This window comes from Vidua macroura, chromosome 6, assembly GCF_024509145.1.
Source record: "Vidua macroura isolate BioBank_ID:100142 chromosome 6, ASM2450914v1, whole genome shotgun sequence".
In the NCBI taxonomy this organism is placed as follows: domain Eukaryota; kingdom Metazoa; phylum Chordata; class Aves; order Passeriformes; family Viduidae; genus Vidua; species Vidua macroura.
This window is the reverse complement of record NC_071576.1, coordinates 53,319,070-53,334,824: the sequence shown is the minus strand read 5'-3', so window position 1 is coordinate 53,334,824 and position 15,755 is coordinate 53,319,070. Positions and strand designations below refer to the sequence as shown.

Below are 15,755 nucleotides of genomic sequence, written 5' to 3'. Positions count from 1 at the left end.
ACTGTAACCTGTGTTAAAGTATGTCTTTGCCACTGTCCTGCTGTGCAGTCCTGTATTTTACAGGACAATTTTACAACAATTTTGCTGGGTTTTGGAAGAACTGGTAAAAGCCAGCTGTGGCCATGCTGGAATTGGGTCTTATTGCTGATAACATGCTCTGAAATTTATGTAATGATGCTGGCAATAAAATAGTAATTCACTATCACAATTAGCAACATAATGCTGCCTCTGTTCCCAACCTCTACTCCCAGAGGTGTGCAGTGTTCTACAAATTAAAACCCTGCTTCTGGAAAGCTCAGGAAGCTTGTTTGCAGCAGGGCTCTTGGCAGGAGGGCACGTGCCCATTCAAGGTCTCCCAATAAAGCATCGAGCAAGCTGCACATCCCACACAGTTAGCTTTCATGGCTGGGAAGGACTGGCTCTGCACCTCTCTGCTCCAGCCTTTCTTTGTGCTCTGGCCACTTGCCTTGGTGGAACTCAAGGGAATCTGTGAATGTATTCCTAAGTAGCTGACACTGATAAAGGAAATGTATCTAAAACATATATTGTAAAACACCCTATGATGATGGGCTATGTAGTAATTTAGATGAAGAGTTACTAAAAATGAAATATTAAGGACGTGAGTGTTCAAATTTCTTCTTTTTTTTAACTGCAGCTGAACATGTGACTATGTTATCAAAGGGGAAAGCATTACATCACCAGTTCAATTTCACAGCCAAAAGCAAAGCAATTAAAATAAAATTTATCTTAAGTGTTGAGGCAAGACTTGCAGGTAAAAAATATTTTTATGATCAGCTGTTGGATTCCCCCCAGGCCCTCTTACTGTTCCTCTTAATTGTTTCACCTTAGGTTATGCCTAAGGAAAGCAGTACTGTTGGAATCTCCAAACCAGAAATGCCTTCTTTAGTAACTAGTGCTATAAATCACACCTGATTATCATATGTGCTGATGAGAGATGCATCTTGCACTTTTCAGTTATGTCAATTAAGATTGTGTTTATAGGGAAAAATATTAATAATATCTAAAGTTAGGTGTTCTTATTCTGCTGATGTTTCATTGTTTATTTTTACATTATAGATGAAATTAAATTTAAGAAGGCACAAACAATAAGACTAGATTGCATAGCAAGGATGTGGAACACAAAGCGTGTTTAGCATGGCTCTGAAGGATACTTGGAAAGGAACTGTTTTGCAATGATCCATAATTTCCTTGTCTGAATATGATATTTGTCTTTATCCTCTGTGGAACCTGATTAACAGGGAATAATCTGGACGCATGAAAATAAAATCAGTAAATCCACTATCATGTGGAACCACCTGGTTTGAATTATGTGGCAATGAGGAGGCATTGCTGCCAACTCAGCAATGGTGATGAGTCTGCCACTTCAGTGCTTCCTCATGGATTTTTCAGCAGAGCTGGATAGGGGAACAAGATGTGGTGGAAACAGCTGAATAATGAATTGCTGAAAAGATGTTAAGAGAATAGTTAGGAAAATGAAGGCCATAAATAGAGAAGATAGGGCACAGTTGGTGTTTGGCAGCATGGGACAATATTGTTCTGTAGCCTGTGTGCTGCACAAATAGTCCTGAGTGAAAAAATTACTTCAGTGCAAAATTGTGGAGTATTAATTTGATATGATTTTTGCTAATAACATATTATCTGTCTCATTTATTATAACAATACATACTTAAAGTCATTATAAAATACTAGACTAGTAGTTGTCCAGGGGCTGTAGATTTTTTTCAAACATGATAAAGACACTACCCCAAAAAAGCCCCATACAGTTTTCATAAGCGTTTAATTTTTTCAGAGAGCTACAGCATCCTTCAAAATGCCACAGTAAAATGCTGCTGTGGGCACAGGGATGCTAGATCAATTACATGGGCAGCCTTCTACAATTTATCATTTGAAGATAGCATCTGTGTGGATTTGAAAGAGTAAGCCAGTCAGTATGGCAGGATGTATACAGGAGAAAAACTGGGTGAGTGTATTGGGCAAAAAATAGAGAGTGAAAGAAAAATGGTGGATGGTGGCATAAGACACATGCTGATGGAATGAGATATTTAATATAATTATTCTCAGTATAATGGCATGAAGAAAGAATTGCTCATTTTGATATAATAATCCATTGTTCAACCCCAGCCATTAGTAAAATCAGATAGAGTGGGTTGAAAAGGCAAGGTATGAAAATGAGCTGAATGAAAATGGTTAGAGTTATTTCAATATATTGTACTGCTTGGCTAATACAGGTAAATGGAAGATTAGAAAAAAACCCAGCATTTCCCTCATCTCTTCCCTTCCACCCTCCCTCTGGGTAAGCATCCACTGGTATCTCTCAGAGTGTTTGGAAAGATTAAAAAATAACAATAAATAAGGCGGTGAATCTGTTATAGAAATCTTGCATTCCTTTTTGGATAGCAGAATTTATTTCACCAGTGCTTGCTGAGATGCAGGAGTTTCTTTCAAAAGTGAAATCAAAGCCAAAGCTTCAGGAGCCTGGCTTCAGGAATACATTTATGTAGTAAAGTAGAAGGAGTCATTCTAGGGAACAGAGCTATTTCCCTGAGAATGAGGTGATTATTTTGCTTTGTTTTCTAATGGGCAGTAATACATTTGTGAGCAGTAGCAGCACAACCTTTTATTTGTAGTAGACTTATGTAATGGTAACTCTTACAGCTAAGCATGAGGTAGATTTAGAATGAATTCTTGTGCTTTAAGAGCCTTTGAAGATGAAAAATGGGTGAAAGAGTGGTACTAAGGGAGAGTAGTCCAGTTAGATTTATTATATATAACTCTGCCCACTTCTTTCCCTGTGGTAATTTGGTGAGGTTTCTATCCTGAGTTCTAGCCAGGGGAAAGCAATTAGGTCCCTATGTGTCCCAGGGAAGCAAATTGTGCTGCACTGGTGAGCACCACTTCTGTAAGGGAATGGGCTTCACAGATATTTACATACTTGTTGGTCTGCTTGGGTTTGTGAGGGAACATGCTCACATCAGACCCTTGTCGTTGCTCCGGGTTTCAGCATGGGAGTGATGGAGAAGTGTCAAATCAATGTGTTTACCGATTCCAAACCTCAAGGTTGCCTGGAGACGTGCCGTGCTGGCAGACGGTGACAGGATAGCTCACAATTTACTGTTTGGCTTATCAAACCATCTTTGGTGGAAGGAACTGGTCCACAAACACCTTGTGTGATAAGCCTTTTCTCCCCACTATCTTCTCCTCAGCAGCTAGGACATTCCCAAAACATCTCCTGCTTTCTGGAAAAAATATACACCCTACCTGAGGGAGGACAGGGAAAGCCAGTGGTTTTTTATGTTTTCTGTACTGTTCAAGTTCTGTTGCACTGCCAAACATGATTATTATGGTGAATTTAAGCAATATTTTCTTTATTGACTACATGTTGCAATACCTATGCAAGCATTTATTATATCTACAAGGATGAACCTTAGGAACACCAACATTTTACTTATCACAGCTGTAGAAATGTTTATTTATTCCTAAATTAACACTTGGAGAGAAGCCTTAAGTAAACTTCTCTTCTGGAAAAGATAACGTGTCCAAGTATGATTATTTACTAACTTTGAAAAAGTATGGCTGATAGATGAAAGCATTTATAATGTGAAATATTGAACACAACATCTTTCATAAAAATAATAAAAAGAACAGCAATTTTGGAGCTGTTTTTAAGATAAAATATGTATGAAAAAAACCCTAACATCGTTATGAGACAGCTACATAGGTTTATTTCTAATTCAATATTTTTATAAGAGAAGCTTTCAGAATGCATTATATTTGAATGGCATTCCTTTTCTGAACTTCTCTCTTACCTTTCACTGAATTTAGCTGTTACCTGCTGCAGAGTCCTTGGCAATATTGCCAGGACTGTGGCTCTGACTGTGGATAGAGAGAGCACAGATCTCTGCTGGTTTATGATGTAGTGCTGTTCTCAGGGGATACAGCCATAGCTCTGTGACCCCTGAAATCTCCTGGGTACCACTCTACAAAGAACAAACAGCTTCTCCTCTTGTCAGCTTGCTCCCCTAAAGTTCTGACACCCAACAGCTCCTGTAGGGCCAGCACCAGTTTATATGGGATTACCTCCACTTTAGTTCAAGTGGTCTGAGCAGAAGTTGCATAGAGTCACAGAATGGTGTGAGTTGGAAGCTTGAAGAACACCCATTTCCAACCCCCTTGCCACGGGAAAGGACACCTTCCACTAGAACACTTCCAGGGATGGGGAACCATGACTCCTCTGGGTATGCTGCTCTTGCCTCACCACCCTAACATGAAAGAATTTCTTCCCAATGTCTAATCTAAACCCACCCTCTGTCAGTTTGAAGCCTCAGAATGAAGCAGTTTCTTGGTATTTCTCCCAGGCTACCTGTCATTACATCTTGCTCTTTTCAGAGCACTTAATACAGTTCAAGAAGCAGTAGTCATCATTGTCTTTTTTTTTTTTTTTTTTTCCCTTTCTGTAGAACACCAGGTCATTTCCCTGAAATACAAAATTCTTCAAGTAGCTTCTGGTATTCCTGAGTATGTTAAAATACCTGGAGGTGTCAAAGAACCTTCTGCCATAATGTCCATGAGAGGATGTAATGAATGTTCCTCAGAATCCAAGAATCCCTTACAGCAGAATGTCCTCAAAGGCATTGATCTGCCTTGATGAAGTCCAGGGGGCAGGGAGTAGCTGGAGAGCAGGGAAGGTGGTACTGACTTGGGTAAAAGTCCTGAATCCTGCTGGCTTGTTACATGGCCTCTCATAAGCCACTGAGCCTCTCATAAGCCACTGCAAATTCAGCAGTGTCTTTAAAGAAAAATCCTTACACCCACTCAGGCACACTCCTTAGTAGCCTGTTCTGCTGCTGTGCATTCTAAATAGAAATATCAGTATAGTTTCAAAGAGTAATTAGAAGGAAAAAATTAAAAGGCTTGAGTAATCCCAGATAAAGCAGTCTTTTTAAACTTCAGTTAGTTCTAAACATCACAGCAGCTGCTACAGCAGTACAAGCAGAATTTTGACTTGTTTTTCCTAGTTGCTTTGGCATGTTGGAGCAAATGACTGAGCTGCTGCTGTTAGCCAAAACCTGTTTCCCCAAATGTTTCATTCTGCTTTCTGTGATTATTTTTAATCTGCATTCTCTTAAGCTGTGTTATCATATGTGAATTCTGGCTGCATATTTTTTAAAATAACTTATTTGCAACTGTCAGAGATACCTTATGAATAAGTAATCAACCATCCCTAAGAGTTATAGCTGCAAATATTAAAAAAAAAAGTACTAAGTCTGTGAGCATTTTCTATTAATGTATTTATCAAATGAATGCACTTAGGGTTAAGAAAAAAGTTCCTTTATGTTAAAAACAACACCGCATTACTTATATTTTCTTTGACGTTAACATGTCAATGGCAGCTTTTGAACTGATTGAAATGATCTTTTAGGAGAGCTTTAATTTAAATAAACTGGTTTTATCCTAAGAGATCTCAAGGTTCTTTGGGACCATCCCACCAAACCAGTGCACATAATTTGCCAGTGTAATGATGGAAAGCACAAAGGAGAGTGGAACTGCAAATTTTCAATTTTCCTTAGAGAGAAGCAGAATTTAGTATCATAATAAAAGGAAAAAACTTCTTGCTGAGAGGGACACTAGATGGTCTGAACAGCAAGATTTTTAAAGGGCTGAGTGCTGCCTTTCAAAATAGGATTGTGTTGTTTTGAGGAATGATGACCAAAAAAGAGTATAGATGAAATTCTTTGACTCCAGAGAGTCAGGGAATTGGTCAGATCATTGCAGATTTAGGCTATGGAAATAAATTATTTTTTAATTTTTTTTTTCAGCAAAAACCATAACATTAAGTAAAGAGGCTGATGGCTTTTGTATTATTGTAAGCAATAACAAGGATGGAATTGTATTGTACCTAGGCAATATTTCATTAGGACAGATTTTAGGAAACTACCACATTCCTGGGCAGTTTACTACTGTGACTGAGAAACAGGTAGCAAAATGTTGTGATCTCCTTTTGAGAATAATCAGTTGCTTCCTTGAGTGTGAATGGTGAAAGCATTGAAGCTTAATACTGTTGAAATAAAGACCGGGAACCTTCCCTTGAATTTTTATTTTTGTCCTTCTCAGGAATGCTATATTTGTTTGGAGCTGGTCTGCACTGGAAAGTATGACTGTTCAAGTGTGATTTACATGTGAATGTGTGCTTTAAAGTATTTGTTTAGTTGTTTAACCTGATAATTGTACAGTTTCTGTCTCTAGAGCAGCAGTTAAATAGACAGCACTTTTGGAATATTGATAATCATAAAGGGGGTATATCAGTGTAAAGCACTTCTATGCTGGGTGCAGAGGAAGAGGCTGCACCATTTTAATGATGCTCTAAAAGTCATAGTGATAAAACTTCCTGATATTATTATATTGATAGTTATTTTATTGCCTTTGGATTCCCAGGTGATGCTACACCAGCCCTAATTTATGAAGGCATTTTTCGCTAGTTACTTACTTAATGACATTAAGGTAGTATTTCTCAGCCTTGTGGAAAGGGACATTTTTCTTTGGCTTATCTGCTCTTGTTTTGGGCTCTTTTCCTCCCTCTGAATGGGCAGTAGCTCCATCCCCAAGCAGAGTTGTACTGCTTCCCTGCCTTGGAGGAGATGAATTGCTACTGGTAAACACTTGTTGGTAAACTGTTTTAAGGCTAGCCTAAACATTTGCTGCCAGTCTCTTCTTACTCAGGCAATTGGGAGATGCTGAGCTGCTGCCCATTCATGGGGAGCTGCTGACTGCTGTGTCTAGTGCTTTATAGCTCCCTGGGGGTTCTGGTGCACAATTTGAGAAACCAGGCCTGTGGTAGAGGTAAAAACCAGGTGTGGCGTATGTTAGATGCATGAGATGTATGAGAAAGAAGACAGGCAATGGGAGGGTGCAAAGGAAATATAGAAAGGCAAGTGGAGCTGAAGTCAAGTGAGTTTGACAGTGGAAAGGAGATAAGAGCAGAGGGGAGGGCAGAATCAGGGAGAATTTGGAGAGCAAGAAAATATAATGGACAAGGAGCAGCTAAGTCAGTGAAGTGAAAATGACATGTGTTCATTTTAGCATAAGCATAAGGTGGCTGAAATTTTAGGACCTGTCTCGTGCTCCACTACTGCTGTTCTCTGCTGTTTTGGACACTTCATTGATATGTTTCCATCAGCTTGTGAACGTACTTTAAGATTTGACATTACTTAAATAGTAACACTGTTTGATTTCACGTTTTTAAAAATCCTAATCATGTAGACCAGGGTCTAATACTGTTCAAGTCAATGCATAGTACTGGCTTGAATAAAAAGAGGGGAGGGGAATCATCCCCCATATTAATAATCATGAATTAGACATCAAAGCTTTCTGCAAAGCTGGGGTTTTTTTTCCCCCGTTTTTGATTTTCTGCCTTTGCTTCCCTACAGAGTTCCCAAAAATTCTAATTTAGTTTGGCATAGTCCCCAACTGGAAAGTGAGTAACTGGGAGATGCAAATAGAGTAATTGATTATGATAAAAATACATAATCTATTATGGCTCTGGAACACTTCACAGTTTGCTTTATTTTGTTTTGATTTGTATGTTACTGTCTTTCAGTAGTTAAACTGTAAACAAAGCCCCAAACAACAGGTGATGAAAATACTAATGTGTAAAGGGATTATTGTTAAGTGCATGGAAAGAGTGGTGTACAATTCCAGAGGCAGAGAGTGCTTTGTTTCAAAATTGTTCCCTTGTAGTTATTACAGGCTAACAGTTTAAAAAACAATAGGTCCATTTCACCTTGGGCTGAATGGGCAAAACTCCCATTGCCATTCATAGGTATTGTGCCTTCTTTACAGCTGAAATTATTTTGGTTCGATGTGACTTATTGGGGAGGACAAACAGTAAAGAGATGCTCTAGTTGAGATCTGGTGTCTTGTCATCTTTAAACATTACAGATATTTAGTAATAGGATTCTAAATCAAGCATAAAGAGAATTAAGTGGTTTGGACAGTTTCTAAAGTACATTTGCAGATGAGAAAACCTCTTTCCTTGGCCATGGTTGAACACTATTTTATTGTCTTCCCCTCCCACCTGGTTTCGTTGGTTGGTATGAGGTGATCCTGTCAGGTGCTAAGCAGGCAGCTCCGCTGAGATACTTTCCTTGTGTTTTACTCACAGCATTGCTGAGTGCACTGGCACAACTAATGACAGGTATTATCTTTTATTATTGCCCATGAGTTCACATACTCTCTTTATTGACGTAGAGTCATGGAGATAGCTAATTAGCTATAGGGTGTGTGAGTAATGCTGTCAGGAGAGCTCTGCACTGATAATGAACCCTCTTTCACTGGCTGCTTAGGAGACACTGGAACCCAGTTGGGGTACCAGTCCCTTCCAAAGCCAACACACCCTTTAACACACCAGACCTTGCTGAAAGCTGGAGCCCAGATGTCTCTGTTGGTGCAAAGTGTGAGCTGATGTAGATGGAAGCTGCTGATATGTGCGTGATAATTATTCTGTGTCAAGTCTCATTTTAAAGACCATAAGTATACCTTTTTAAAAGAAAAACAAACTACTTCACCAGCCTAGAGAGAAGCATAAATCATGTATTTTTGTCACCTCCAAAGACCACTAGAAGATGAGCTTTAATATTTCAAATGCGACAAGCAATCCATACACATGAATCACAATTTGAGCTCCATTACAGCTGAGCTGATATATACCACTGTGTGCTTTATGGGTTTTACTCTAACAGTATTATGTAAAAACCCAAAGCTTTTTGTGATGAATATCTAACCTTTTACAAGTATTTGTAGCATGGTGGTCCAGAGCAACAGATTTAGTGTTGCTCTACAGGCTTTAATAAGAAAATTCTGCTGCCAGTTTTGACCTCTCAATATTGTTCTCTCTAAAGAAAATGCATGTATTAGTGGAAGGCTAATACTGCAAAGGTAAAAGAAAATCTGAAATGCTGAAAGGGTTTATGGAAAATAAAAGAACAAACTTTGAAGAGACAGATTTTTTTGTTGTTTTTTTTTTTTTTTACTTCTGCTTCCTTTGTTAGGCTCAGGCTTTTTCTTCCTGGGTTCTGGAACTTCTGCAGCAACCCAGTGCCAGTTTTTCTCAATTCTTCTATTTATAGTCAAGTCATCACTTGAAGTCCTTAGTCTCCTTTTGAGATATTCTCTCATGGCAGTATTTTCGTATAGGTAGTGAATTTTCTTTTTATCTCTGGGTATTCTCATATTTTTTGTTGCAGCAACCTGGGCTGTTCTTGCAATGAATCTAAGTTCAAATTCCTTCACCTTTGAGACTTTTAATCCTCTCACTTCCCCTTGAGGGAATAAAGAGAAGTGTAGTGAGGGAGCAGGAGATGAAGGGTAGTGTATAAGGTTAATTTTCAGGTGAATTGGTTGCCGTTTTGACATTCTTGCTTTCTTTGCAGACATCTTTTCATTCCTTTTCCTTTTATGCTAGAAAATTATTAGATATGCAAGAGCAAAACTCCTCAAAGCTACGCTCCAAAAGGCTATTAAAAATAGTCTGCAAGCAGATCAGTGTGAACACACGTCAACACCTGAGAGTTTCCCAAGTGGCTCATGAACTCAGTGGTGTGATAACAAGACATGTGGGAGGATTTTTCCTGGCTTTTATCTTTCATATATTGATGCTCCTAACTTTTTAAAATTCATTTCATCAAGTGGCACTGCAACTGAAACAACAGAAATGCAAGAATGAGATAGTTCAAGGTATTTGCAGTGGTATACAAAGTATTTTGCCTCCAGGCCATCATTTCTAATTCATCCCAAGTTGGCAGCAGTCAGAAATCGCTGCCAGCTGCCAGCTGTTTTCTGGCCAGCACAAAGAGATTTAGCTGGTAGCTCCTGCTGGACAGATGTCTGTAATGTAGAAAGTGTGAGTGTAGCTGGCATGTGTTTCATTTCCAGAGCCTGGAAAATTGGGGTGTATCTCAACTGCAGCTGCTTCAGTTTAGGAAGGTTAAACAAGATACCTGATTTTAGGTACCCAAGAACTCAGCATGTGCACAATTAAACTCTCCCCCCCCCCCCCCCCCCCATTCTGGCGCTAAATGCTGATGTTTTGGTGCTGTGTTTCCATAAGCACTGTGTGGAGGGAGAAGGGACACTGTAGATGGCTGTGCAGAGGGGTGTGACAGGAGGCTGCACTGTGGGGTGACCAAACTCATTGCCACTCGAAGAGCTGAGGAGGTTCTTCAGCTGTGCTGTCAATTGATACCTTTCCAGAGTGTGAGCAATCAATAACAAAAAGAAAGGAGTAGGGGGGAAAAATGTCTCTGATTCATCTTTCTTTGTGTTGGACATATGTAACACTAGAATTAATATTTTGAAAACCATGAATTACTTCATGTAAAATCTGCACCGCTAAGCAGAAAATCTATCCTGCTGAGAAAAAAATAAAGAAAGTTCTTCAGTATAATACCTGGTTTTGTAAAAAAGGAAGGGAGAAGATTTTACAGATTACAATATGACAGAGCTTTGAGATATTTAAACAGGCAAGTAAATTACAGGTTTGAGTTACTATTGTGAAAACAGTTTTGGATTTTTGATTTGCAGCAGCAATAGAGATTGTTTAAGCAGAGACATGAGGTCAAGCTTTTGCTGCTCCTTAATAATGTTTTTTTTTTTTGCTTTGATGTGATGCAAACCATAAAATGGGCTTAGGTGACTGGTTCAGTCTTCTCCTTGTGTGACATGTGGAGGTGGCAGAGAGCACTGGCCAGTAACTCCTGCAGCAGAACCGTGTGTCCAGGGCCAGGGCATTTCCAGAGCACTTGGTGAGTCTGGAGTTGTGGAGAACTCACTGTTCAACTGGGCAGTGGGATCTGCTCCTGCACTGATCTGGCAAACCTTGCATGGCACATCTGACCAGTGCTGCAACTGCACCCAGGCTGTATGGAGTTACTGTGCCTTTAAGAGTTAGGATTTTTAGTATTGCGTACTTTGACGCTATTTTATGTGTTTGAAAACTGCATCAGTTTTTGGTTTTTAACATAGCAAAAAACCCCCAAATGTATGTGTTACTTTTCCAGAATTAAAAAAAGAAATGGTGTTTCGTGAAGAACAGTGGTTCTACATTGCTATGCTACAGGAGTTTTAGCTCTATTTTAAGGAATATTTTTTACTGAATTTGCCTTGTTTTTTAGTACTAGTGTTTAAACAGATTGCCTTTGTGGTTGTAAATGGAATTTGTTTTCTGTAATGTCATGTTATTCATTTCACTAAGTCTGACTGTAACTTCCCTGGGTGGTTCTTCCTTGCAGACATTGATGAGTGTGCTGCCAAGATGCACTATTGCCACGCCAACACCGTCTGTGTTAACCTGCCTGGGTCCTACCGCTGCGACTGTGTCGCGGGATACGTGCGTGTGGATGACTTCTCCTGCACAGGTGAGCTCTCAGGTACAGCAGTGGCACTGCCACACTTGTCTTGTGTGTATTACCACCCTTCTGTCTAGTCCCAAGTGCCACTCAGCAGCTGGCCCTTTGCCAGGATGAAATTTAGGCACAGGTAGGGTAGATAAATGTGGTAGGAAGTGCCTTTCTCCTGTATGGGCCTTTTGGGATTAGCTTGGAAGGTGGCTAAAGAAGGCTACTGAGGGCTCTTGCCAGCCAAGACACAGTCCCTTCATGTCGCACATCTGCCTTCTGTGCAAGGTGCAGGGGCTGAGATCACATGTGTTGTGAGAAGAAATAAGACTTCATCAGCTGTGGTCAGTGGATTGAAACATGAGAAGTTAGCCAGGAGGAGAAGCTTTCTGGACAGAGCTGAGACAACATGCAAAAGGAAAACTGAAATGTATAAAGTTCTTAAATCCAGTTGTTGTTAGGTGGTTTGGAAATTGTTAATGCTGAGAATTAATGTCTCAAGAACTATAACATGTTGTTTAGAAAAGACAGCAAGTGGATAGCATTATACAATTAATCTAGTTGGTATTTTTAAAGATATCTATCTGCAAAATGAGCTCTAAAAATTCATAGTGGGGAGGAGGTGGGGCCCCATTTCCATTTAGGGGTTTTTAAGAGACCTTTTATGGGAGTCTCAGAAAAATATGAGAAGCTGCTGAACTGCTTATCTGAACTCTATCTAGCTGGATAACATCTTTCACTGGCAACACTCCAGAAAGTCTGATTTTGGGATTATTTTGATGGTACACCTGTCATGCAAAGGAGGAAAATATTAGGTAGGTTTATTGAAATAGATATAAATCAGCTTGACACATGTTTAGAATGGTGTTGGGTGAGCTGTTCTCTGAAGTGGAAAGATGGCACAGGAATATTCAATATGAGAATAATTTTCAGCCTGGAATAACTAATGCATGTTATCCTTAGGGAAGGTCATAGGAAATGTTGACTTTTATGATGACAGCATGTCTTTTAGCTAATTTTATATACTTTATTAGACTGTAGGAAAGTCCTGCCCACCTCTTGAGAGATGCTGATACTAAATAGCTGTCGGGAAGCTGATTTTTATTTTGCCCAAAGAATCATTATTTCTGTGTAATCTGTTTCTTTTCAGTTTTTCTTGATCTTTTACAATGTGACGTGACAGATTCAAACCTTAAATTCTGTGCTGTGTGAGGTACCAACCTTCACAGTGATGGGGAGAGTGATTTTGATAATCTGATTCTTTCCTTTCCATATATGCTCTCCTAATTTCCTAATGTGCCTTTCTTCCCAGCAAGGCACTATCATTAGGCCTGCAAAGAGTATAGAAAGAAAGGCATTTGTGATACACTGAGAAAGTGTGAAGTAGTAAGACAAGTTGCTTGACAGTAATGAGGGAACATTCACTTAAAGTGCATGCAGACAAAGAATCCAGAGCAGGTAAAAGAACAAATAATGGAATGAGAGAGACAACTATTTCTTGCAGGTTTATTGTCTTGCAAAAAACACTTCATTTTTGACATCATTGTTAAAAAGCAGAGCAAGTGCATTACATAGATCAGGAGAAACTTGGTTCATTGCCTGTTGTATTTAGAAATAAATGTTTGTTATAATATTAAATGTAGTTAAGATAAATACTGTGCAATAGGAGTACTAATCCTGTCTTTGTATTTTGCATTATGCTTAAACAGACTTTTAGCAGTAATGGCAATGATTAAAAAAAAGCAATAATAAAAAAATCAGGCAGCATATACTTAAGTAACTTCCCCTTATACTGACAACAAATGTTTAGCAGGCACCACAGACTGTAGCTATTGCTCAGGTTTTAAACTTTAAAATTTTGTTACTGTTTGTTCAAACCAAATAGATGAGAAATTTTCTTGTTATTGAACCATGTATTTGGAGACAAATCTGAAAGCCTGAGATGGGCTGGTGTTTTGATTGAAATTGTGTGTGTATGGGGTAAGGCTCTGAGGGGTTCAGGATAAAGATGAAGTTTCAGATGTAAATGCTTAAGGCACATGCATGGCATTGCATGTATTTTGTACACTGCTGACCCTAAAGCAGAGTTTTTCCATAGAGCAGGAGATATCTTGTTTTGGGAAGCCTGAGTCTAGTTCATCAAGGCATAAAGTCATTTGCAGTTGAGCAGATTCTGTGTGTTGCTGGGCAGGCACATGTTTGGTGGCTGATCCCCCAGCTCTTGTAGCTTTCAAAAGGTAGAAAGTATGTGGAAGGTGTAAATTTGCATGTGGAAGGTGTAAATCAGAAACAATTTTTAAGCTGAATGAAATGTTTCAATTTGATATTGAGGGGGATTTATCTTTATAAAAGGATATGAAGTGACTGCTGAAATGCTATGTCAATTTGAATGGAGCAAAATAAAATTCATTTGGATATTGCTGAATTTTAAGTATGCTGCTTCCAGTATTTTCTTTAAAACACTGGATCTTAGTGAAATTAAACTAATTTGTACAGGTTTGACATTGCTGAAAGTTTTTTTCCCTAAACAATTTTTTGGATAATAGTTTCCAACTGTGAAGTAGGAACTTCTGTGGTTATCAATAAGAAGCTGCTGTGTTGGAAGGTGTGCTGATTGCATAGAAAATGCAGTCATATGGACAGAGTGACTAAAACATTATTCTGGATGAAGTCTACAGTTATATTAAACTCTCGCCTATGACTTAAAATCAAGTAGCGATTACTTGAATAAATAATCAGTGTTCAGTCTCGCGTAAGCAAAGGACCTGGGATGATGAGACAGACTGATCAACCTAGTAATAACTTGAACCTGTGTTCACCAAGAAAGGCACATTAGTGGTTTTCTGCTTAACCTATTCCTAGGGCTTTGTGCACTGAATGTTAATTAACTTGTTGAGTGGAAGATGGTTTTATTAAGAAAAGTTACCCTGGAATAGGAACCTGCTTTTCAGTCTCTTCATGTGGCACTGACAGGTTGTTTATCTGTTCTCTAGTAAATCACAGTCTTGTCCATTCTGAAACTGGCAGCAAGATTTGCTGCTCCAGATGTTCTCATTTGCTGGAATCTACTGATTTAAAGCATTTGATTGATTCTCACATGTTTTTGCCCTGGTTGCTTGTTGAAAAATAAGTTCTCTTGGGTTGCTTTCTTCTAACATAGCAGTTTGCTTCAGAAGTGCATTATTTAATTTTATGCTTTTTAAAGCCTTATAAATTACGCAATAAGAATATAATACTTTTATTTTTGATAGGCTTCATCTGTTCTCTGGTATGATGTTAAAAATCCATGTATATGATTTTCTGTAGTTTGAAACTAGAATATATAGTTCCTGTATCTCACTGCCATTCAATCAAGTATGCTAATGCTTTTTCATCTTATTAAGCTGTAAGTTACCTGTAATGACCACATATATCATGCTGCTAGGAAGAGAAAATAATGGGGGTAGGTTTCATCTCTCTTTGCATAATGTTGGCATTTTCTACAAAGACAATCACAATGATCACAAAAAAAAGATTCCTGGCCTTTAACAGCTATGATAGCCATTTTAAAAATAATAACTAAGTTTGCAATTTTCTCCTTGTGTCTGCATGGAACACCAAAACCTTCCTCAAATCCTGCAGTCATTCAAAGAATGCTGGCAGATGTTTTTCTCTGTGAAAATAATCCACCTCCATATTTTGCTGGTCTGCATGATGCTTCAGTAGTGGATTGTGCTTTAACTCTCTTTCAGTCCTCATTTGCTGCAATGAAGTTCCCAGAATTTCTTTAACCTTTGGTTTCTCAAAGCAATGAGTCACTAAAATATTTGTGTGTTACTTGCAAAAAGCAAGACTTTATCTACCACAGAAATTGGAATTATTTTCAAAACACATAGTTCAGTATTCTAATTCTGTGAAAAAACAGATGTTAGGTAGAAATATATTACTTAGAAGTCTTAAAATAGAAATATATTACTTAGAAGAAGTCTTAGAATATTAATCTTAGTCTTGAGTTTATATTCTAATTTGATTTACAGTATGGGTAGAGAAGAGGAAGTAAGAAAAGCTAATGATTTTGACTGGTTGTCCCATAAGTCCCGTCACTTCCATCCTGTGTGGTTTCTGGGGCAGCATTCAGTTTTGAATGTACTGCACTTTTCAGAACAAGCCCTTCCTCCAACACATTATTAGAAAAGTTCTGCTTAAAGCATAGAAGAATGTAAGAGTTCTGAAAAATCTCGTTTTCAAGGGAAAAATTCAGAAACCCTTTCTCCTGCTCTTCCCTTCTTCCCCTCCCCTATCTGTGAAAGGCAGCTCAACTACAGAAAATGCCTGCTTTGGTTAGAACAAATGTTCAAATTGTTTGCT

General features: G+C 38.6%; 1 protein-coding gene across 2 annotated transcripts in view; it reads left to right on the top strand.

Annotated features, from left to right (window-relative positions):
• The window catches only part of NELL1 (neural EGFL like 1), a 290,478-nt gene that overhangs the window by 123,372 nt on the left and 151,351 nt on the right, over positions 1 to 15,755 (top strand). For both annotated transcript variants that reach the window (XM_053981605.1, XM_053981603.1), the window contains exon 13: positions 11,304 to 11,429. In XM_053981605.1, coding sequence (XP_053837580.1) covers positions 11,304 to 11,429 — 126 coding nt within the window. The remainder of the gene's footprint in view (positions 1 to 11,303; positions 11,430 to 15,755) is intronic.